At 35.6% G+C, this 25,970-nt stretch overlaps 1 protein-coding gene across 3 annotated transcripts in view; it reads right to left on the reverse strand.

Annotated features, from left to right (window-relative positions):
• Positions 1–25,970, reverse strand: part of LOC120625555 (afadin) — a 74,309-nt gene that overhangs the window by 23,598 nt on the left and 24,741 nt on the right. For 2 of the 3 annotated variants that reach the window (XM_039892609.1, XM_039892608.1), the window contains exons 10-11: positions 4,800–4,981; positions 2,879–3,046 (exon numbers count right to left, since the gene is read on the reverse strand). In XM_039892609.1, the coding sequence (XP_039748543.1) occupies positions 2,879–3,046; positions 4,800–4,981 (350 nt within the window). Of the gene's footprint in view, positions 1–2,878; positions 3,047–4,799; positions 4,982–21,228; positions 21,284–25,970 lie in introns of those variants that run through there. The other variant, XM_039892610.1, reaches the window with a different exon arrangement.

Consider the following 25,970-nt stretch of genomic DNA (forward strand, 5'->3'; position numbering starts at 1 on the left):
AAAAATGTAAGTAAATTCAACTGCTTTGTCATGCCTTTGAAAAGATCGGATATTGTTAGCGTGTATACATGTTTGCACAGGGTGTAGTACACGCCACGGGCTAGGGTTCGGAGTTGCGCAAGTCACTTTAATATTTTATAAAGGCAGCTTTACGTCAACACAATGGGCCAGCATGTGCATCTCTTTATTCAATTCATATTAAAGTGAAGATCGATATCTTCAAATTATAAAGATCGTATTTTTGTTTATTTTTGTCACTTTTGGCTTTTGTCCACCTTTTGGACAAATTCTCCGACTTATCATCTCGTTACAATATGCAATTTAAGCGATACCTTCTATACTGCCTATAAAAACAATTGGGTTAAACTCAATCTGATTGATAATCTCAAAACTCGCAATCGACACACAGATTATTTTTGAAACGTACTCCAATGGGGCACATAGATATAAAAATGTAGGAAGCTATCTAGAAATTTGTATCGTATTCAATATTTAAGTCCCGCGGGAAAACCGAAATTCCACAAGGACGCCTATAGCAAGTCGCCATTTGTATTACATTATTTTCTTGTCTATTTAAAAAAATACAGTGCGCATCTTGGACCTGTTATGTAATTTTTTACAAGAATATATTTAACTTTAAATAAAACTTAAATGATAAGGTAGTGTAAAAGAACTAGCAAAGTTAATTCGATCAATCAAATTTTAAAAACATATAGTGTCTATTAGTAATGCATAATTAAAGCTTTTTAGTAAATCGATGTACGGAAGTTAAAATGTTTGTGTCTGTGTGACGATATTGACGGAACTTTTTGAAACATATAGGTTCTAACTGGTTTTCCTGCAAATGTTTATGTATGAACTAGGTTTTTGGTATCGCTAAATTCGATTGTGACATTAAGGCAAATTCAAATTTCTAACCGCTATAAAGTTTATGAACCAGCTTAATATACACAAGGACTCCTAAACACGATTAGGAATACTTGTAAAACTTTGATAGCTTATATCTCGGAAACCAGACTTAAAATGATTTTGCTCTTATTTCATACTTGTCAAAAGCGATTAAGAATATTCAGCTTGCAAAGCGTAGCGTAAGCGTATAAAGCTTGCAGAAGGTACTGCTCGAAACCTACAGTCATCAAATTTAACACGAAGGTAGGGTATTTTGGCGTAAATGAAAGAATATATCCGAAAATCCCTTTGAAATTAACTGCAAATAGGATTTCTATTTTGTGATACCGCTATGTAGGCCATAAACTGTCAGGTCGATAGTCTAACACGCAGTAGACCATGATTTTTATATAGATTGCTGGTTTCGCGGGACTCGGGATATTTTGTCATGTCACCATAGTTCTATCATCATAATGAGCACTGTGTAACCTTGGAGTTTCTGCATGAAGTTCATAATAAGATCTTCTGTATGTAAAAAACAATTGCCTTTCGTGTGTATCGAAAAAAAAACTCTTTTAGGTATTTTCGCTTACATACTGGGTAGGAATAACCCGAAGATAAAATTGCAATTTTTTTGTATAAACATTTTCACTTAGGATTACTTTGTGGTACGAATTTCAACGGGTCATTTAGTTTTGAATAAATAATCTAATTTCTACAAGAATACGAACCAATGAATACGACACTTCAACTAAATTCACTGTAAGTTGTAACTGATTTCCGGATAATAAAGCAAACGATTTAAAAAAATTTGGAAAATGTTGGTTACCGGTTAATATCGAGGTCGAAATTTCAAGATTCGAGCTAACAGGATATAAAAGCAGTTTTGAACTGTTTTACGCGAACGTGCCTTCCTCTGTATCGCCTGCCTAGTGATGAACTTTCTTTCGTGATAATACTTTTTTTTGTAATTCAATAACATATACACTGTTTGTTAGCAACCCAATGAAAATGAGACAACATTTGGTACACACAACGAAACGATCCAGCCAGCAACGAGGTTGAATACAATATGCTTCGGAGTGCATACCTACTTACTGGAGAAGATTGAGAGCTTCATTAGTGTATCCAAGAGATACATATAACTCTCATATACCGTCAAAACTAAAATTAACCGGTTAACGTCATTCGATAGAATTAGAATTTGCGTAACCAAAATCTAAATCAAACCATCCATCATTTCTGGTTTCCTAGTTCAGTTAAGTACTCATACAATACCTATTCTAGTATTGCAATGTATTATTCAGGTATATTTTTAAACAGTATTCGACTCTTGGCTAAATTAGTACGGATGTTGGACTCTGCATACAGATGTATGTATTATTTTGTTTTTAAATTTCGGAGAAACAGGCCTTTTTTAGTATGGCTAAGCCCTTCCAATCCGTCTTATGATGGTTGGCCTGATTTTAGTAGTTTTCATTGGTGACCAAGTAATATTGCGGTATTTCCGGGTTTAAAAAATCATCCTATGTGTTAATACAGTTTTCAAGTACCAATGTTATAGATATCGCCAACCCCTCACTGGTAAACATAGCGCTGCTCGAGCCCTAACAAGGAGGGCAAACGACTACAAACAAAAAGGGCGCTGGGCGCCGCTAAAAAGAAGCGGCCATAGCTTTTGGACTATGGAAATCCCTTCAAACCTATGTGCAGCAGTAGACAGATGATATGAAGATCATTATCTTCATATCATCTGTCTACTGCTGTCTGGCAGTCTCATTAGCTCAGCCGTTTATGTAATTATCTTCGCAGTCATCAGTTTCAAGATCCTCAAATGCAGGTGCCCGTTATAGTAGATCATTTCTCCCACGCACACTCAAATTATGGAACCAACTTCCTTCAAAGGCCAGCACACTTGGGTGGTTTCTCTGGTGTTGTTCATAAAACCTCAGGTGACTTGATTGCTATATATTAAACAAACAGGTGTTACCTGTAATCGTTGTGTGTGCATAGTCCGCCTTCCGTTGACGTAGACGTGCGCGTCAGTGTGTAGTGGTGTGACGCTGAAACCGCCGCCCTCCGCAGGCGCTACCACGCAGTGGCGCGGCTGTATCGACGGCCCGTACAGCTGTAGCGCGGTGCCATTGCCGGAACCCACCTGCATTCAAGAATGGCTTGAGTCTAGAATTTACATATCAGTCGATAGCGGTGGTTAAGCAACGTTGACCCAAGTCTGTAAATGCATGGGTGCCCGCCGTCTTTAGAAATGTAAAAGATAATTTGGTATCCATCAGTCTCGTTCTATGACTAACAAAGAATGGTATTCTTTAAAGGAAGAATCGTTAACCAAGAACATTTCTAAATTTTTTTATTTAGTCCTTTATTTAGTCCTAGCACTGAAGTCCTCATAAATGTGGCAGCACTTTGTGTATTCAGTTTCGGCAAGCCTTAAGCTTGGAGTTTGTTGCTGCTTGCTGAGGAGTTCAGTCCTCTATCTCGCATCACATTCATAAGATCTACACGAAATTTACGCAAAACTTAGCTGATAGTATATCACCAGTACAGAAAAAATTATTCAAATCGGTTGACATTTGACGGAGTGATTATCAAACACTTTCATCCCCTCTCCCAAAAGAAACTGAGCTCAATTTCGGGATAGAAAGTATCCTATATCCTTCCCCGTGAACTCATTTCGTGCAAAGTTCGTTTCAATTCATTTTGTAGTTTCAGTGTGATGCGCGGCCATGATACTGACAGACAGATAGACAGACACGAATGAAAAAAAGACACATCCAATCCATTTCTACAATTTTGTAAGAATTAACCTATAGTATACTTATTAAATTTAAAATTATTTTAGACATATTTTTGCGCTATCTAATGGTATGACTTCGTCCGCGTTTGTTTGTGTTTTTAAAGCATAGTCGAATGATTTTTGTTTTAAGTTGTCCGTAGTTTTTAAAAAGCTCTTTTTTTAATTCAGTGAAGTTCTAAAAATAACATTTTTTAACAGACTTTAAAAAGGAGGAGGTTCTCAAATCGACTGTATGTTCTTTGTGTATTTGTTACTCGATTACTGTGCTAATTATAAACCGATTATAATGATTCTTTTTTTTGTTAGTGCGTTAAACATCAGATATGGTCCCATTTTAATTTTACTGCATTACTTTGCTGATGCAGTTTTTGATTCGATTGATTTTCTAAATAAAGGTTCCCGTTTTCAACTATGAATGGTCTATTGTACATTATTCAGTATCCGAGTCAATGTCATGACTTTTGAACGATCTATGTGAATCGTTATTCGTTGCTGCTAGGAAGGTACGTGTCGCGCATAGAGCGAGAGGTGTAGCCACTAGCCACCGCTAATTCAAATTCAATGTGCGGATCGCGAAACTGTGTTAATGCGGCCTGCATGTAGGTATGGGTGGATCTTTTATTTTGTGCTGTTGGAACACATTTCTTAGGATAAACTTCACTATATGATACATTTAATATTTTTCACTATACTTTTATGAACAACACTGTTAGTGATATAATATTATGTACATAGAAGTCTAATACGGCTTACATACTTGATAGTGATATTGTCAATGGTCTTAAATTGACGTGTTCCTGGAAGTATTGCTCTGCTTATAGGCGATGATGGTTTTTCACTCATCATCTGCTATGTCCGTCAATTAATCCTAACTAATATTATAAATGCGAAAATGTTTGTTTGTTTGTCCACCAATCTACTTAATTTTTGGCAAAGAATTAGATCAAAAGACGGAGAGTGACATAGGCTATCCTAGGAAAGCAAACGGTTCATACGGGATTTGTAAATTTAAAAAAAAAACCGTTAAAAACGCGGACAACAGTATGCAAAAATGTGTACTATAAAACACAAATTAATGTATAAATATTGAATATACCTCAACGAGGTCTGTGATCCGTACGCGACGGCCATTTTCAAGCGTGGATCCGTCTGGCGCCACTTCGACGAGTATAGGCTCGTTCCCGGGCCGCGCGCTGCCCGTGCCCGCGCCGGATTTCTTTTTCCGCCGCCGTGGCTGAGCATCGGACGGTCGCCGCCGCACGTGAAACATGATGGAGCCTAGAAACAAATTGACACACCTATCATCGATTGCCACTTTATAAATTCAAAAATACATGGGCAGCGTAAAAATTAAAACATCTAATTTTTGTTAAAGTTTCAATTTCCAAGATTCTACTACAACTGGAAACTTCATTCCATGAAGAATTATTAGGCTGAGATTTCACTCTGATTAATGACACTACTACGGGTCTAGTGTAATGTAAAAGACCTTGGTATCATAATAATATTTTAACAATATCCGTGGCATTTCCTCTTTACGTGGCTTTGGCAAAAAGCAATAAAGGGTGTCTCAGTGTCATACCTGAACGCCATTAAACAATAGAAGAAGTAAAAAAGTGTTTATCAGAATTAAACAATCAGAGTCTTCAAGTTTATTACAGATCGCTGCGAAATATGCAAGAGCCGCAAAAAATAGCAGGTGCCTTTCTTAACTGATAATGAGAATGACATCAGGAAGGGATTACCGCATTGTGCTCGCCAAAGAATTAATGCGGTCGACAATAATTATTTCCGTTGACGTCATTGGCCTTGTTAACAGCTGAAACTTCTTCTTTCTTCGGACCCTGCGGCGTGCTGTGCGTTTGCCATTGCGTGCAACTTTAAGCCAGTTACACTTTGTATAAGTTTTGGAAGCTTGCAATCGTAACCGTTTTCGAAAAACTATAGCGCTAAAGAAAAATGGACCAATCCCTGTTTAAGTAGCTAGTACATTCGGTACTTTTTATTTGCCAAGCGCTCCGCTAGAAGGAGGAATTTAAGCAAATGTATATAATGTATTGAAACATAATGTAGTATAAAGTGTAATATAATGTATTGAATCTGAATCTGGTCTTTTTATTTTGAATATACGAGTAGATTCAGGATAAACGCGAATTATGATTATAAACAACATGCGCTTTAAAATTATATTATAAATTAAAATTCTTGTAGCATGAAGTTTTTTTTTAACTTTAGTGGCTTTTCAATCGCACATCATCTTTTCTATGTATATACATACGAAATTATATCGTATGATTAATTGGATGGACGCCATAATAAAAACGTAAACAGTTAACACGAACGCTGAGCGTGCACTAAGCCACTCTGGCGAACGTTTTGTAGACGTTTACCAGCCCCGCTGCCCGCTCCGTCGCGCAGGACACATTTTAGTTCAGGCCGTACTTTTAAGTAAGATACTTAAGTTGCACCTATGCTCTATGAAAATAAAGGGCTAAGTCTAGTAACATACGTAGGGCTCAGCTAGCATATAACCTTGTGGCTGAGCTCAGATATTTTCCCCGTATTTTACATTATTAGTTTTAAATAGCTACAAAACAAACAGATAGACCGTTAACTATAGGTTATTGTGATATTAAAGAATATGTATTTTCACATTTATAGTTACTGCACGAAAACTTTAGGAATTGCGTCACTAAATGCATTTCTTACTTAAATTCGAGTACCTAACCTTAAAGATTTATTTTAATAACTAAATAGTTTGTTGTTTTATAGATTAAGATAGATATGTATTTGTTTTTTTTATTACTAGTGTCTTGAAAGTTGCATTTCATTTACACCGAAATCTTTGCTGGCATGAGCCAATTTGTTTATTTGGCCAATTTTAAGGAAGATTTTGTATTGTAATTTGTAAAAGTAACTCTTGAAGTAACTCATGACGTTTTGCCCTTAATATGTGAAAACTACTGTATTTTTTTTGACGTCTAGATCATAAAATTTTTCACCACAAATAGCTAAGCTTTATGATATTAGGTAAGTATAGTCAGTTGATATGACTGCAAATACATTTTTGGACATTGAGAAGGCAGGCCACTGAAAGTACGATCGTATAAGGCTAAGAGTTCTCGAGCGAGACGTTAGTGGCGCGGAAAGCTCTGTGCTATGAACTTGTTCACGTCTAGTGTCAACATCATTAGTGTCTGCTGTGTCGCTTCCCGCGGCTCGTAACGCTTTACCGAAGCCCAAGACAATATCTACACATGTCGGCTGCCCCATTGTAAAATTGTATTTCCAATTTGGAAAACACTCGTTAAATCTTGCAAATAATTAAAAAATGATTTTTTTTTTAAGTTAATACCTTAAACTTTTTTTCAATTACTTGCCAGATTTAAACACGAGTGTTTTCCAGGGACATAAAACATGTTGAAGACTCTTAGGTATTTATACCTACGCTATATAAGATTTGACAATATAATATATTAACTATTAGACAGGTAGTGCTCTATTTAAGCTATAGTAATCGACAGCCGACATTAATAAATAAAAATATTCCTTAGTTAACTTAGTATCCATAACACGAGCTACGCTTCCTTTGGAGCTAGATAGCGATTGCGCATTGTCATAGTGTATTTGTCATTATATTTTATATGTATCTATATACCTGTCGAATCCTATATTTAAGCCTGAGAATGTAAGCGTGCATTATATAGTTGACTAGATGTTTACGAGGATCGTATCTTAATTGTTATATAGCATTTTATCCGTGCCATGAGTACCTTACTTATAGTCATCCCGTTTTATATTCAAATTTTTCATTATCTCCTGAACATAGTTCAAAGTCCAAGTAACATGCCTAAATTATTTGTTGTAATAGTATAATAGTACTAGACCGAACATTTAATTCTTACTTTTATCACTGTTTTTTTTCTAAACTATGAATCCAAATAACATGCTGTAAGGACACGATTTATCTACATGAGAATGTATTGATAATAACATGATTTTTGTAAGGATTGATATTTTATGCCCAATAGAGACGGTTGGAATTTTAATGTTTTTACATTCATTGAAAAATTAAAAACTTATTGATTCTGTATTCAAAATTATTATAGTTCATATGAACGATCTACGAACAAAGTCTGATCAAAATTGGCTTTTTATATAGCCCATAAATAAATCAAACTGACGAAGATCATACTATGATATTATGAACAATTTTAATAAAACATCATTTAATTAAGATAATTTACGTGTAATTATTAGTTGGAGCAAAATTTGTAAATCAAAACAATATAACCTAGTCTACACTGCGTATATTATATTATAAAATATGAAAACAGAATCAAATACATGAAGCTGAAAAGATGCCAACACAGATATAAACATAGTTGTAGAAATTTATAAAGCATTTTTAAAATTTAGAATAGTTTTGTTTTAGCCCTTGAAAGTATTAATAATAATTTAAACGATTATAGACTTACTGAAAAAGTTACAAAACTTTTGATTAGGATATTTAAAACCTGTGAGGGAGAACAATACTTCAACCTAAAAGTCGGCAACAGTTGCTACTTCATTAATCACGGTCTGTCAATATGACTTAACGGCTACTTTGTTAAAGAGCGTGTAGCAATACAAACAAAAGTTTAGACAGAAAATTCAATATGAGAAATTTTCAGAACTTTTATGTAGGTGATCGTGCTTATTAAAAGTGCTCACTAGAATATTGTACACAATATTTTTTCGAACTTCTCCTATAATAAAAACAATCTTTCCATTGCTTTTTTTTTATATTAATAAGAAAACAAGTTTGAATATAAATAAATAGAAACAAAATAAAAAGATATTTTCTGTATGTAAGTGTGTCTTTATTATTTTCAACAATTTAAAATAATCAATAAGTACACTTTATTGATTGTTTAAAATTTAAGACAGGTAATAAAAAATTTCGTTTTCGAAGTCCCTACTCTATGAACTTAATCTAAATAACTTTGACCTATCAGTTGGAAAGAGAATAAAATCAAAAAGTAAATGAAATATTTACTTAATCACGGCCATTATCAGGTCAAGTCAGGTATCTTTAGGTATAACATAAAATTCTAAGCTCGGAATGCGTTAATAATACAAGTTTTATAACATATTTTCACGTCCTACGTGAGTCAGTTATAGTTTACAAGACGGCACTCTCACTCACAAAAACGATGAAAAAGCTATTTGTTTCAGTTACCAAGCAAAAGTTCCCTTTTCCCGTATCGCAGCCGCGAGCTAAATGATCGGTTAAAGAACATTTAGCTATAATCACAGAATAGATAATGGTAATTAAGTTCAGTCGAGTCATGACCAGGTAGCTCGGGGAAGTTGTGTTCGATACCCAACTTGAAAACAGCGCGGCGGGCCATGCGGCGATCTAATAATGACTGCTGTTATTCTACGTCATATTGAATTGTACACAGTATTGAAGGTAATCAACAACTCTATATTAAGGGGGAGTGCCGTGTGTATTAGGTCATTATATATAGTTCTCACCTAATTGTTCATCAAGGTTTTAGGGTCAGTTGCTATTTTTAAATTACACGGATAAATAAGTTTTTTTTTAAGTTTGTTTTATAAAAATAACAGACATGCTGCTTAAAAAGTCACAAAGCAAATAAATATTGTGCACTATTATGAGTTTCACCAGTGTCTGTCAGTCTGTAATCAAAAAAAGGTTAAATATGAACCACTTTCCGGTTGGCTCAAATTTTGTATGTGTATGTAAATTGGATGGCAATATTATTATGGCATGGAGCAGATCTGTTGATGGAATGAGTAGGTGGCTACTGGAACTCTAACTAGGGGAACAAAACTAGGGTTAGATAAAATAAATAAGGTTGGGTTAGTTTTGTATGGTTTTCTTTAAAGCTAGTGTTATCAGCACCAGCATTTTCCAGTTCTTTGAGCCTAACCACGACGTCGCTGAGCCTAATTTCTATACTTACGTAATATGAGGAAACTCATTGAATTAAGAACTCCTATCTTATTTGGAAGACGGTTAAAAACAATCGAGTTGCATTGATTAACTCCCATTTTCTCTCTCCATGCCATTCAAAGTTTTCAATCTTTTTTATTAGACTTCATCAACTGGTTTGCACCCTCGTTTACGCTCTTCTTTAAACTGCATAAAATATATATTATGGTTTATGTTTACATAGTCGTAAGAAGAGGAGTTATGACGGCAATTTGTCAAGACACCTGTGTTCCGTGATACAGATTTATTGTTGTTTCTTATTGATGGAAAAATATTATCTACTACTCTATAAAGCTTGTACCTTGTTCGGGTTCTTATCTTAGTGTAGGGCCAAAAATATAAGCACAGCTAAATATTAATAATTTCACTATACTTATAATAAAACTGTAACTGGACGATTTCTGTACATTTAATATATTTTAAAAAGTTTGACCGGGAGTCCAAAACAGATTTTTATTTAATTTTTGTCTGTCTGTCTGTCCGGGCATCACGTGAAAACTACTAAACGGATTTAAATAAAATTTGGTATAGTGGCAGCTGATATTTCGGGTCAACATATAGAATACAATAAGTTTCCTCCGGGAAATGGGATATAATTTTTATCAATTTTGCTTTATAGCTCCGTTAAATTTGAACCGATTTTAATAATTCTTTTTTTTATTTGGAAGTGCATACTATCAAACATGCATCGTTTTATTTTAATAAGGATCTGATAAATATTGTCGGAGATTAAGGACATAACTCTTCATAAATAACAGCAAGTCGCAAGACATATGGGACAGCGATCGAATGCATGTGTATCATCCTACTAATATTATAAATGCGAAAGTTTGTGAGTATGGATGTATAGATGTATGTATGTATGTATGTATGTATGTATCAACTAAAATAATGACAACTTACTAAACTCAGTATACCACGTAAAATAATAGGTACATAGCTAGCCACGATGATTAAGATGTTAGTATCAGATCTATTCTGGCTTTTTGATTGACCCTTACGCAGACGAAGTCGCGAGGGTCCGCCAGTGTATAAATAAATTTAAAATAAATTTCTAAATTATTTCTCCATTCAATTCTAAGCGTATTTAATATAGTTCTTGTCAAAAAAATGCGAAAGATCCCATAAACACGTTGGGGTTATTGTCTGTAATTGAAGAATGCCTATGCAATCTCTCTGCATTATCATAAATCATTAGACCAACTCCATGTTCTTATCATTACGCTATCCGAAGTAACGTAGGTATGTCACTACTATAATAATGGAATACTAATAGTCTAGAAGAATAAGAATAGAAATAAGAAGAGTGGGATCCCATATGAGCAATTTGGTATTCCTTAATGATGGAGATGACCTTAGAAAGAGATGCTAAAGCTCTTATAATAGAAGCAGTCTGTGCCCAGCAGTGGGAACACAACCATTTCATGATTATGAATGGAGAAGTTTTGGCCTTGAGTTATAGACACGAATACATTCGAATTCGATTGAACGATGTTAATAGTTTTATTGATTTAAAAATTATGTTAGTTTTCAGCCATTTAACATAAACTGAAGCATGCATGGGTGGCAAATTATAGCAGGCGATAGCCAGTCCTCATTTCTCATATGTAATATGCATAAGTTATTAACTCTACATACCTACACTAATAGTAATACCACAGAGTAAAAAAGTGATACGGTAGTTCCAGTAGTACAGTAATGCCGGCAGCATACTGAGGCTAGGATTGTCAAGTAAACGCTTTTATAATCAACTAATTTAGTTCAAATTAACATTAACATTACCATTGAGTACGTAAAATAGCATACGTGGTATAACATTCCCGAACCTCGACCAATTTTTTAAAGCTCATAATATTTCTAACTCAATCGTTTCTTTTATTTGAACGGCAACACACTTTACTCTGCAACATTAATATTGAATTACCAATATTATTAATTGTTACATGTAAAATTCTTCCGTCATTTCCAATTCGAACAGAGGAGTTTGTGAAATATATAGCCGGAGGGCTTCTGAGGTTATCTTACGATTAGTCTGCGATACTTGAAGCTTTATTCTATCAATTCGTTGAGATAAAAAATTAACAAGCGGTTATTTCTAAGGGCGGTTTGTTTCTAAGGGCCATAGTTATAAATTAAATTTTTGTTCGATCACGTTTTATTCGAGAAAAACTATGCCAACAGGAATAAGAAATGACCATGAATACCGAACAGTGCACTATTTAAAGACGCCTGTTTATGCAATGTTGTGTGTCTTTGGGAATTTTATGTTTTTCCAGGACTAAAGAAGCCATCCGTTCATCTCTGGGTAATAAAAAATTATTTCGATTAATGTCTTAGTTATGGCCTGAAGACTAAGGAAGGCCCTTACTAAAAACCGCACATTTGCATTTATAATATAAGTGAGGATTAAACAGGTTTATTATCATTCATCATGATCAGCCTAATATTGTCACAGTGCTAGGCATTGATTTAATATGTTACTCTGGAGATAGGCAAATTCTTCTGCTCTCATAGGACCACGCTGCTCATATACGGTTTGGTAAGCTATAGCTATGTATAGGTATATATATATATATAATTATCACGTGTTAGTGATATTAACCGTGTTTAGCAACTGTGGTTGTATGAAACTTGCCTTTTAGGAATAAACTTATGAGACACTTAGTTATGTTACCTAATTCGTGTTTGCATACGTCAACTGAAATTATTTTCAATACCTACGTGTGACTCAAGACGCTTTATTAATGAAGACATACCTACGTCCAAACGTTCGTGCCAGTAACTAAAGTGAAAATCAATACCCTACGTTATTTCGCACATCGCCGAAAAACAACGGCGGATGTGTAAATGAACAGAACAGTTACGGGTTCTTTAGGGGAAGATAGTATAATTTGTTAAATGGTTAAGTTTACTTTGTGCTTTAATTTACTTTTTATTTCCGAGTGGTAAGCGTTGTGGTATAACAAGGCCCTGGTTTAAACCCAGGCAGGGGCCATTTGCTAATTTATAGTTCTGAATTTACTTTGGTCTTCCGCCAGAAAAAGAGGTGCCACCATGCAATTTCGCGTTCCGATACGATGCCTCGTAGAAACCGATTAGTTTGTATGTATTTAACGTATATGCCATACCCCTAACAGGTTAGCTCGCTGCCAGCACAGGTGAGATTGCAAACAAGGGCAGACTTGTAGTGGAATAAAAAATACCATGTTTAGATTTTCTAAACACTGATATTATTTATATTTATCGAGGTGATATTGATTACTTAGTATATATCAGAAATACAATCCAATAATATGTAATTTTCTGTATATGTAATTTTTTGGGATAAGTCGTCGTTTCATAATCAGAGATTCGATTCTGATTTATTTCCTTGATTGACTCAAGGAAATAAAATTGTATTCCGAGCTGTTACATTGACCGACCTCTGGCAGGAGTGGCTTCTCCATTGTTAATATAGTTACGAGTACCTACTATGTAACTTCCATAAACACAATAGTGACCTTTCTATACTGAAATATTATGTAACTGAAGCTCCGATTTGGGCCATGTACCTACCAAAAGTTAGGATAGCTGAATTCCTATCCTAACTTTTGGTTTGCTTTCGGTAAGAGAAGCTGCATATCATAAACTTGAAGTTAGTGCAATTCAATTAGGTTATATAATATTGACGGCAGATACGAATACATATCCCTTCCTACTCTTCCCGATAGGATCGTACAAGCTGACTAAAGGAATGTAATGGAGAAAGGACAGAAGCGTAATCTATACGGCTACCATCTACTGCGATCACCAACCTGTCTGTCCAGCGTGGTGGTTATGGACAAACCGACAAACCCTTTCGTTGGGTCCCCATTGTTGGTAAATAACTTGAATCCAGTGGACAGTTATAGGCTATTGATAATGATATAACTTCAGAAAGGTTTCGATCGCCAACCAAATTGGCTGTCGAAAATCAAACTGTTATAAAAACAGTACATGCTAACGCTTTCGTTTATTATGTATCCAATTATCTAAATCTGCCGAATTTGTCCAAGTACGTACTCTTAGCACAAGTGTGTATCTTAAATAATTGTAATAATAATATAAATAACTAACAAAAATCTGCCCGGCCGACCATAAAAAAAATATAAAAATTAAGATAAAATTCAAGATGGAAATTGTTCCAAGCAGCATCCACCTAGCGGTATTCAGAAAACAAGAGCCACTCGACACTGCACCTGTATAGTGAAATGCAGCGCTGGATAGAGCTAAATTTCAATTGTTTACTTTAAATATAAGTTGAGACGAGCAGAAAGAATAGGTTTTATATTTCAAAAAGCTTTTAACGTATCATTACCAGGACGTATTATGTTTACCAGACTTTTATATATAGCTAAACGGCAAAGCTTCGCTTGTTGTTTATTATCGTGATATTGGATAACCTGATTAAAAACCAAAACCTCAACTAAATCTTGGGATTTTGTTTTGGTTTTTCAAGGTAACTATTGGTATTACAGCCGCTTTTCTGCTACATAAAATATATATTTTTTTATGTTTAATCAGGTTATGCATAACAATTTTATGTAAAACCTAATTTAACTTCATTACTCACATCGTTTAGAGCTGTTTTCGAGATACACGAAATATATAATATAATTTAAGTATCACAACAAATGGATGTCAAGTGTTAACCGTCCTTGACCTTCCAGTGTAATAACTACATACTGTAATTTAAACTTTACGTGACTCATAAAATTAAGACTAATTAATGTGTCCCTAGATGCTGCTCTCCAAAGCAGTAGGTTTTATATAAAATTAGAGACAAGTACATAGTACATAGTTAATTAACTATTGTAAATTAAATTTTGTGTGACGGATACAACATAGATCTGTGATTGAAGCGGGTCAGCCTGTCTTAGTGTAACAGTGGAGGTCCACACGCATACTGCTGGGTAGAGCAGTATTTGCCGTGGTAGAGCCCTTTGACCAAAATAAATTACCTATAAGGGTATTGCGTATAAGATCTGATGGACCCTGTGGTCCCTGAGATTCTTATTAAGGCAATACCAGCGTTGGGCATTTGCCATCCGCAAAAATATTCTTTCCTAAAAATATTTTCCTTGTTATCAAAAATAAATTTTGATTATAAAAAACCATAAACATACCTATATAACATGTATGAATATGTTGAAGGTAGGCAAAATTTTATTTTGAAATGTTCCATCGATCGACCCACAGGAGTGGCTATTTTACGACCGCATACATACGCAACTAATATCTACGTATGTCATACATTTGTATGACCTGCCATTAGATATGTACTTTAACAGTACATCATACCTACTATGATATTATAATGTACCATACTTTAGATAGCAAACTTGAGAGCTTTCTTATCCGATTTTCGGCAAGGTTCGGAAAAGCTTGTTCACTTTAACGTTAAGTGGCCTTTTAGAGCAAAACCTCTTACTGATGTACAGTATAAAATATTTCCTGTAGACTATAGGTAGATAGAGGCACTACGACCTTAGAAAGAGCTGATCTTTAACTATGCAACTCCCATGGGTGTGGAGCTAGACTTTAATGTTTACCTATCTATAGATAATAAGGCAGTGGTTACATACCAATTCGTAGATTAAAAAATATACATTTCTATAGTTGATTTATGCCGGATTTATATTTATATAATTGCTGTGCATATAAGCATTTTGAGAAATGTGCTGATTACTCTTATTTAATTAAGAAATAGTTTTCAACTGTCCTTACGTTATTCCTCACGGTATCTTGGTCGTTATCAATCGTCATCAATTTGCTTAAAACCTTTGTTACAAACAAGGCTTAGTAATTGAAAGTAAATACTCACTTTACATAAGGGCTCAATTACATTTTTATCTATATTCTAATCTACAAATACAATATGAGCTATTTATTAAAAACTAAGGCCTATCGAATTTTGATCACCTATTGTCAGTGAATTACAGTAGATTCTAATGCCCATATTTTACAATGATACTGCATGGAATTCATCCTTTTACAGATGGTTGAAAATACATAAATCTTTTATCGCTTAAGAAAGTAGCACATAAAGAAAGAAATAGTCGTGAGGAGGTGACCTTTCCAAATGTGGAACGTGATCCGTTTCTAACGCAATTTCAGGATCGAGAGAATAGGGGACACAGCTCCATAAAATAAAGCTCGATCCACTGTAGGCCTTCCATGATTAAAATCTATTGTTAGCTATCTTTCATCAGCCTATAATAGAGTGCAGGGCACAGGCCTCCTAACTCATAGAAGAAAGGGTGTTGGAGAATACATCATCCAAAATGCTTGTATGGTGTGCGTTAACGTTACCCACGTGTTCTTTGAGACACGTGGATAGTCACCACCGATTTACTAGTTTTTAATTGATATATGTATGTATGTATATATATATATATAATATTGTTCGATGACAGAGCAGATTTCTTGCAGAGTGTTTCCGATTCTCATTACTTTTCTCTTCTTAAATATTTCATTGTTTATTTATAACGGTAAGACTTACAACTTCATATCAACCCATTACTGGCCCACTACAGGGCACAAGTCTCCCACAGAGAGAAGGTGTGGATGGATGGTTCTTAATAATTAATTAATAAATTTATTCATTACTACTTTTCGTCAGTTATCGACCACTGAGATACTATAATTGTAATAGCAGACTTGGAGCTCAGGTATGCCGCCAATAAGGCTTGGTATGAGATCCTAATTTCCAATAAGTACGTTTGACATGATGACGTCAATGTGAACAAGCAATAACAATGTGTATTAAATACAATGTCCCTGAGGTTTTATAGATATATTCCGCATTGGGTATTTGCCATCCGCAAAAGTAATTTACCCTAAAACAGGACTAAACATCGCTAACATCAATTTTCCTTTAAGCCTTTTTCCTAACACAATATTCGACCTATCTGTCTTGAGAGGTTGTTTTATGGGAGTTTAGAGAAGAGACCCGACCTGTTTTCGTGATATGTTAACTAATTTGGTGGTAATGACTCATCATTATAGAAAAGTCAAAGGTATATATTTATATCATATTTTTCACTCCGTAAAATTCGGATACTACAAAGGTTCCGATAAAAAACTAATCCATAAAGGATAACTCCGTTATATGTCTCTCCATTCGTATGTCTGTTTGTGTGTCATTACCCTTTATTCTCAGAGACAGCTCGTCCCAATCCACCGAATTGCATTGCCCATCCTACACTATAAATTTCAGTAACCTACTTAGAAGTCTCGGTTTCTGGAGTTCGTAGAACAATGCTTAAAATAATTATAACTTACGAGTACCTCATGAACTTGGAAAAATTTGTTTCACGATTTATAATTTTTTTGCACGCGCTCATCTTTTGTGCAGTCTGGTTATAAAAAGCTAAATTAGTACCTTAGTGTTTTTCGTTTTATCGCAATGATTTAATAAATAACTAAGAAAAACTACTTCAAATTTTCAATAGAGGTACTTTATGATTTTTGCTCTCCCATAAATTATACTAAATCGTGATCGGATAATATGTTCAACAATAATATATTCTTTTATCGCTGCGAAGAATTCAATAGAATATGAATGGTTTAAGTTTTTTCAACACCAACCTAGACCTACGCTAACCTCACGCGGCTGAAACAATGGGCAAAGGCTCGTTTCGTAAATAATTGAAATAGGAACAGTCTAGAAACTTATTTTGTCTTTTGTCGAAAGATTTCAATTTATACTGACACATATTGTTTTAGTGCGATGTTAGGACAAGTCTTACGCGTGGTTTCAAATAGATGTTAACGATATGTTGTAACATAATTATTATTTAACAAAAACTATACAAATATAGATTTAGTAGCTGTTGTCCGCGTTCTTCGGCCGCCTTTATTAAGGTTTTTCACAAATCCCTTGGGAACCTTTTGTGTTCCTAGCCTATGTCTTTTTAACTTTAAAAAAATAGAGTTGACTGGATGTTTAGTTAAAGCGTTAAGGCTACAAACAAACAAACATCCTTTCGCATTTAAAATGAAATGAAATAAAATGAAATTTACGGATTCTTAGCAGTGTTTTTAATTTTTCATTCCACGTTTAAATTCAGTTCACCAAAGTGCAACTGTGGATTACGGCGGAATAATTGACCCCTAATGTATATTTTATATTTTTCAAGTGAAAGTTTTCATGGGGTGTAACAATAATTGAATTGCTGTTTTACCGAGCTGGCCACTGAACTGGAATTACTTAGGTGTGCCTAAGAATTATTATATCTGATTAATTTTATTACTATGTTATTTTTTTTTTCTAAACATCAGTTATTTAATTACCCTAAAATATCATAAGGGTTTGCAATCATGGAATCTAAGACAATTCGCGTTATTTTCAAGTATGTGTATCCATGTGGGAACAACGCGTTTCAAATGGCTCCAATATTAACAGCGTTTACCGACCTTAACCAATTAATTACTAACAAACGTACAGTGAGTTTTTGGTCCAACAGCATTCGTTTTTGATATCTTGATCACGAAAACAGACCTAATGGACATTCCACATAACAAGGTTTATAATGAGAATCAAAGGCATTAATTGAAGCGGTTTTCCGTCGAAACTACGGCCAAACTAGATGCTAGTTTCTAATGTTAGTGTTCGAAACAATATTGCATCATTTGTGGCAAATTGGCAAAAGAAGCTTATCGAATGTTTACGTCAACGAACTAAGCAACACTCTGCCAGTTTCCGGCGTCTAAGCCTTCATAGGCTTGCTGAATCGTCATTGAAACCGGGGGACCCTAGTTCAAACAACGTAGAGAAGTGAATCCTATAAAATTGCTGGTGTTACTATAGCTCAATGGTACCTAGAACCACAATAACTGCAATACGTGACATAATCATAGATAAATGAGTAGACAATCAATCGAAATTAATGAGATGCTGTTTGTCGATGCTTCTGCATTTCGTTTGGCCACATGGTGTGCAAAGACGTTGGTAAAATTTGGCCCCCGACCTTTACAGATCTTCCAGACCTTTTAAAACTTTGATTCCTAAGAAGCAGTAAAAGACTTCAAAGACATCTTCAAATGCCGTGCAGTAGACTTTTCCAGCCTTTTTTTTTTTTTTAATTAGTACAAGTTTGTTTCAGAAAAAAAAAATGTTGTCAAGAGCAGTTAGTTGATGCTGGAATAGTCAAATGCAAAGGCAGTAAAAGTTGACGTCACTATTGACGGATTCATCGCGTAACGAATATTCAAAAAAAACAAACAGTCGAATTAAAAACCCTCTCCTTTTTTTTTAAATCGGTTGAAAATGTTTTCATCCAAAACGACATGGACCTGATATTTAACTCGCGTACCATTTTTTTTTCTCATTTTTGCCAACACGTTACTACAAATAGCAATCATGCGACTTCTATTTTAAAAATGAAAAATAGAACAGTTTATTTCTTGGAGATTAATTTATAAGAGAGATTTATACAGGTTATACCAGCAAGTAAAAAATAAACTTTAAAACGTAAATCTTCACCCTTTTTTGGAAGAGATTTAGAAATACAAAACCAACTTTAAGCTTCAGGTATATCATTTTGAAAGTGGACTGTACTGTAAATACTAGCGTCGTTATAATTGTAAGAAATTAAGTTTTTTGTTATAACTAATATGACAATATATTATAATTTTAAACATAGTTTTTAATTTGGCAAAGCAATAATCGATAGGTTATATTTCTCGTGTAAAGTTTTTATGAAAAAACTTGTATCTTTACATAGTATACAACAAAGTCGTCCTCGCATTTTGTACGCTTAGTTCTTTTGAACACTGCAACGGATTTTAATGCAGCTTTCAGCAATAGATAGTGATTTAAGCGGAAGGTTTATATTAAGTTAACATGCATATATTATAGAGAAAAGCAAAGAAATTGAAAGATTTGTAAATTTGTGTCGTAAAAAAATATTTTTGTGCGCTGCCTAGGATGCCCCCATTGGTATCTACATTGCGCTCGTGGGAAGCCGGTGCGCTTCGCTAGTTTAATAAAATAATACACAATCTTCCTGTTAGGAGAAACTTTTAGTCCAGCAGTGGACTGTTAGGTTAGGCTGTTAATTATTAATGAATCTACTCTTATAAATGCAGTATGAAATTCAACTTATAAATTAGTTCTTTTTAACCCGGAGGCAAACAATTTTTTTTTCAGTTATAGTATGCATGAAATAGAAAAGTAGCTGGTGTTCTATAAAAAATGAACACATTTAAAAGAATCCTTTATTCATTTTTGAATTACTTATATCCGAAGTTTACCATGCGAAAAATCTGAAATAATTAAATTTTATATATAGCGATTGACAACCTATGTAACTATCCAAAACTGAAAATGATTAAATCTTATTGTTCCAAGGTTTCAACCCTGAACTAGGTGAACGAGTCATACTCGTACTTGACAGAGGTTTTTTTTTAAGCTAGTAAACTATGGGCGGTTCTTTTAATTACCCATGAGTATTACCTGCACACACGCTGCTTGATGAATTTATCTACCGACAAGCATATTATTAAACCTTAGAGGGAACGCCACATAAAGAAACTTTTACTATATGTATCATCGGCATATAAAAAGCGAATCGGTGTATGAAGAGTAAATAAATAAGTATACTACGGCAATACACACATCGCCACCTAGCCCCAAAATAAGCGTAAGCTTGTGTTATGGATACTAAGATGACTGATGAATAATATACATAAATACTAATAATATACTGATAGACACCCAGAAACTAAAAAAATTCATATTCATCACAAAAACCTTGGACTCAGAAAGCAGGGTCGCTGCCCACGGCAACGATCGGCAGTCAAAATACCAGCCACCCAAATGGTTGGGATATCATTTGTTACTAAAATTATATTGATAGAAATTATCATGATCGAAAACAGAGAACGTAGTGAAATAAACTCCTCAGAACACATCTTTTAGGGACGACAAACACGGTAAACAAATAGTTATGTAGTTGTTGAGCTCGCTAAAGGTCAGTTACTTATGAGGTTTATTTTAGCGGTCCATATAACAGTCCCTTACAGTCGCGAATAAAACTGATGCTTAACGAATCACATCTTTGCTATTTTATATAGTAACAATAAAATAAGCTTAGAAAGTCGCCGTTAGATAAGAAAGTGAATGAAATCATGCGTAACAAAGTTCAAAACAAGTTTTGAGACTTACGATTGTGCGGCGAAAGTTAGTAGTAGGTGGGGACCTAAACTTACGACCCTACGAAATCATAAGCACTATTATAAACTTTCGCGAAATAAAACCTTCAAGGACGGTATTATGCATATTGATTCGGCGAACCAACGGGCATCGAACCGCGAAACGAGTTAAAAATACCAACACGGGTAAGTGGACCGGCATCTGCGGGTACACCGGTCGGACTACTATGCGGTGCCACATGCGTTTGTTTACTATCGGCTTCGATCGCGGCGGCGGCGCCCGAAGTGGCCGAATCCGCTGGAGCGAAACGTCGCGGGCCCTAATAATAGTTGTACTGTGCCAACTTACGACGAATGCCCCAATCCATTTCGGCGCGGCGCGCGGTGCGGGCGGCACGCGGCGCGGCGTCTGCGAGACGACTGCCGCGTCCTGCCGCCCGCACACTCCCGTTGATATATTCCCATTGTGAGTTCCATCGAGCATTGTCCGCTCCAGAAGACTACGCGCGAATAGCTATGACGTGAACCATAGCCTCAAGATTGACGGAGGGTGAATTGTACAAAGCTTTGGCTAGACCTTTACAGAAATAATGTTAATGTAAAGTGAATATTGTTGTTATTAGAAAATTGTATCTACTACATAGGTATATATAATATGTACTTTTTCCCCTGACAACGTCTATGAGAAGTTAACTGAATATCGGTCGAGTATTTAAAGCGTGCAAACGGAACCAACCACGCAGATTCGCATTTTTAATATTAGAATTTTTATCAATTGATTTAGCCGTGAGGGAATATTGAAGTCTAAAAATAATTACGAATTGGTAACTTTAATGGATTGACTTTGAAAATTTACATAATTTTTAGTTCCTATCACCAATAACCGCGTAACATTGAAAGACTCGTGTTTTAGTAGCGGCGCCGATAGCAGTCTATTGCGTTGGGTAAGCTACGTTAACTGCAATGGATTGATGACCGGCTTGAGAGGTTTGGAAAAGAGAAGGACTCCATCGTCTCAGTCTTGTTATTTAAAAGAACTTAGCTTTCCAAAAAACAAATCCTAAAGAAATGTATTATGTTATAATACAGAGTGCCTTTTGGAGTAGAGACTTTGGGACCGTGGGGTCCGGAGGCAAGAGCCCTTTTCAAAGAATTATCGAAAAGGGTTATCGAGTCTACCGGTGATCCTAGAGCGGGCAGTTACCTTGGCCAACGAATTAGTTTGGCCATCCAAAGGGGCAATGCTGCCAGCATCTTAGGAACTGTGCCTCGCTGCGGTGGTTTCGAGGACGTTTTAGATTTTATTTAGTTTTAAATAGTTTATTTTAGGTTATATTTATATTTTAAAGAAACAATATTACTATAATAAAAAATAATTGAACATAATAAAATAAAATAATATTTATGCAAATATATTCAGACTCAACACATACAACATTAAAACAGCAGCTATTTGAATATTATAATCACTTTCCCGCTCTGATTTAACTTGCAGCAACTTTTATGTAGGGAGAATGTTCAACTTCATTAAAATTCAAATTAACATAGACTCAATGTCGCTTAAAGCTTATGATATTAAAATTCTAGATTGAGACCCTCATATTATGGGTACATCAATATTCTACCGTCGCTTACCGTGTGGTGCCGGCAGATCAGAAGACGTATTCAGAGACTACTCTTTCCGCTGGTGTCAAGCGAGGCGACTAATGGAATATACGTATCGGAGAAAGTGCATCAGCGTCCTCTAATGGATCACCGCCCGTCTTCCCAGCGTGTAGATTATTATGGGCAAATCCGCTAGGCCTTTAGTATAGCCGTGGACTGTTATAGGCTATTGATGTGTGTAATGTCATATGGTAATACTAAGTTATATGGTAGTACCCCTTACTAGGACTTAAAAAACTGTCTAGAGAAGTAGACACGCGGTAGTGGTTCAGCCAAGCCAAGTTCAAACCAAGAAGCCAAGAACCATTTGGAGCCATAATAACTTAAACGCTATTTATAGCAAACTTAAAGAAAATTACATATCTAGCTCATCGCAAAACCAAACACAATCAGGCGAGGTGCCCAGAATGTTTCAAGCCTTACTACTTTACAGGATCCTTATTTTACTATTGTTGCGACCAACTACAAAAGCAGCTAAGGATTTAATGAGATAGATATTGAATATAATATACTAAACTTTGTTTAGCAGTAGGGGCACTGTATGAGTACGAATATGCGTTTCGAATAGCCCTAGTTGCTCATTATGAAGAGTGCGATACTTTAAATACAAAACGGTACGCATATCAAGTTGTGATATACTAACATATGTGTACCTTTAACTAGAAATAAAACAATTTATTTAAATAAAAAAAAAATCGAGCTTAATTGACTTCTTATCAATAATGTACTAGATATACATTTCCATACAAAATCTAAAATCGGAGACTCTCCGTGTCCGATTTTTCGTTGTTACTGATGTTCATCTGTGGAGTATTCGAATATATTGAACATTACTTATAATATTGTACTACATACCAATTCCTAGTAACCTCCTTCACTTTAATTGCTTTTTCCTTCCTTCCTTTTTGCTGGAAAACTAGCGGAAGTAGGTTCCGAATTCATGAGTGAACTCGAATATTCCACGGACACTCTTTGGAGAACGCAATATCTAGTATATTTGTGATGGAAGTTAATTTAGCTAATGATTAATGGTACTTTAACTACAGCAGTTGCGTTCGCTTAATATATGAACCAAAGCACCATATAAACCTATTACCGGTCCACTTCAGGGCACGGGTCTCTTCCCACGATAAGAAGGGTTTAAGGCCGTAGTCCACCACGCTGGTCCAGTGCGGATTGGTGGACTCCATTTACCTTTGAAAATACTATGGCGAACTCTCAAGCATGCGGGTTTCCTCATGATGATTTTCTTCACCATTGAAGCAAGTGATATTTTAATTACTTAATAATAATAATAATATATCTTTTTTCAGACATTTGTCCATATCGTGTTAGTAGAACAAAGAACTTAAACCTATGTTAGTACTTAACAACTAAAAAACAGCCTTATTCTATACACAAAATTCCTTATAGTCTACTTATAACACCCCTATAGCGCGTGTGCACACCATCCCAGCTTTCCCAGAGAGAGCTGTCCAGCCTGAATGCCAGTGTACTGAGGAGGGTGTTGGTGCTGCTCACGAGCCTGCTCATCATAGACGCCGCACGCTTACGGATGATCGCGTAGAAATCATCTACCCGCGCTTCCGCAAACATCTCTGACGCGCTGCATCGTGGCTTCTTCAACACCGCCCTCAGCACATTATTGTACTGAACTCGCAGGGCGCTGTATGTTCGCTGCGTATAGTGTGTCCACAGACTGCACATGTAAAATGATTGGCAGTAATCTAAATAATGCAAGCTTTACTTGCGTGGTACACCGTGCAAATCTGCGAGCCAGCATATTGCCTCGGACCGACAGCGCCCGGCGCTCCCGTTCGATGTCGCTGTCGTCATCAAGGCATTCGGTTACTATGTGGCCAAGGTACTTGAACTTAGCTACTTGCCTCAGAGGAGAGCCACAAAGTTGAAAATTGGGTTTAAACGTGCTTGGTTTATTTTTTCCTCTGAAGACAAGAAACTCACTCTTTTTGGAGTTGTAGCTAAGTCCATGTGCCTCTGCATATTCCTCACATATTCGCAGCAACCTTCGGAGACCACTGACCGAGGGGCTAAGAAGCACCATGTCATCTGCATAACTGATGTTATTGATGGTTACGCCATCAATTGAACAACCGACACCGGCTCCGCTAAGTCTCTCGATCAACTGGTTTACAAAAATGTTAAAAAGCTTAAAACGCACATAACTAAGAAAAGTTAAAGGTGGGATTCGAACTCGGTCCGCCAAAAGCGATTCAGCTTTGCATACCCTACAAAAATATTTATCTCGTATAGACACACGATTTTACCCATTATACATGCCATTTTCCAGCTTCCCGGCTGACCCGGTCAAAACCCTTGCCTGCCTCTGACCTACAGTGATCATCCGATTAAAGAAGCTAGCAAGATGGGCTACAAATGGCTTCCACGAGAGGTTCAGTAAGCAAATAGTTCAAAATTAAATGCGGGCCCAGTATTATAGGGATCGACGGATAAAAGTGCTCTCCTAGATATGGAGATGGACACCGCCTATTTATTAATTCCGGACTGGTACTCTACTTTTAATCTATAAAACCCAATACAAATTCTTCCTCTGAAAACTGTACCCAGGACCTTGTACGTTAGTATAGAAAATCTCCTTGGTTTTCTTAAAGCTTAGAATGGCTGACAAAAATCCAGGGTGAAAAAACAAGTTTTCTCTTAAACTGCCAGGATGATAACAAACTAAATGCATTCATTCCACAATGATTTATCCTCATCAAGTGTAATTTTAATCGAACGATATGATTTGTGTGCCATAGAAATGAATATAATAGATATAATGGTTTTTTATGTTAATATATTTCGATCTGATATTACAAGGATTTTACGTATAAACATTTATGCGCAATTTCCAAGTAAATTTTTTTATTACATTTAACTGTTACTTTTATAATTGTTATGAATGTTGTTACTCTGCATTGCTGATGTTTCTAATCTTATAAATAAATAAATTAGTCAAAGGCGTCAGTCACTCTACCAAACCTTCTTCCTTCTTCCTTCTTCCGTCGTGACCTCATGGCTGCCAGTTACTTATTAAGGCTCGCCAGGCGGTACGATCTTGAGCCAAACCACACACCTCTGCCAATAAGGATTACTAAATTCCTCATGGAGGTAATCCTTATCTTTTCCAACCAGATTCTTTGTGTCGAAAATAGGCAAGGGCGACTTCAAATACTTCAAAATTCAAAATTCATTTATTTCAGGTAGGCCTAATATAAGCACTTTTGAAACGTCAAGTCTGTCTGTGTGTAGTGACTCTACCACCGGTTCGGAAGGCAGATTCTACCGAGAAGAATATCTACTGCGATCACTTACCCGTCTGCCAATCGTGGTGTTTACGGGAAAACCCTCCGCTTGGAAGAAGTGTTTTGGTCCAGCAGTGGACGGTTATAGGCTACAAATGAA

The sequence above is a fragment of the Pararge aegeria genome, chromosome 8, assembly GCF_905163445.1.
Source record: "Pararge aegeria chromosome 8, ilParAegt1.1, whole genome shotgun sequence".
In the NCBI taxonomy this organism is placed as follows: Eukaryota; Metazoa; Arthropoda; class Insecta; order Lepidoptera; family Nymphalidae; genus Pararge; species Pararge aegeria.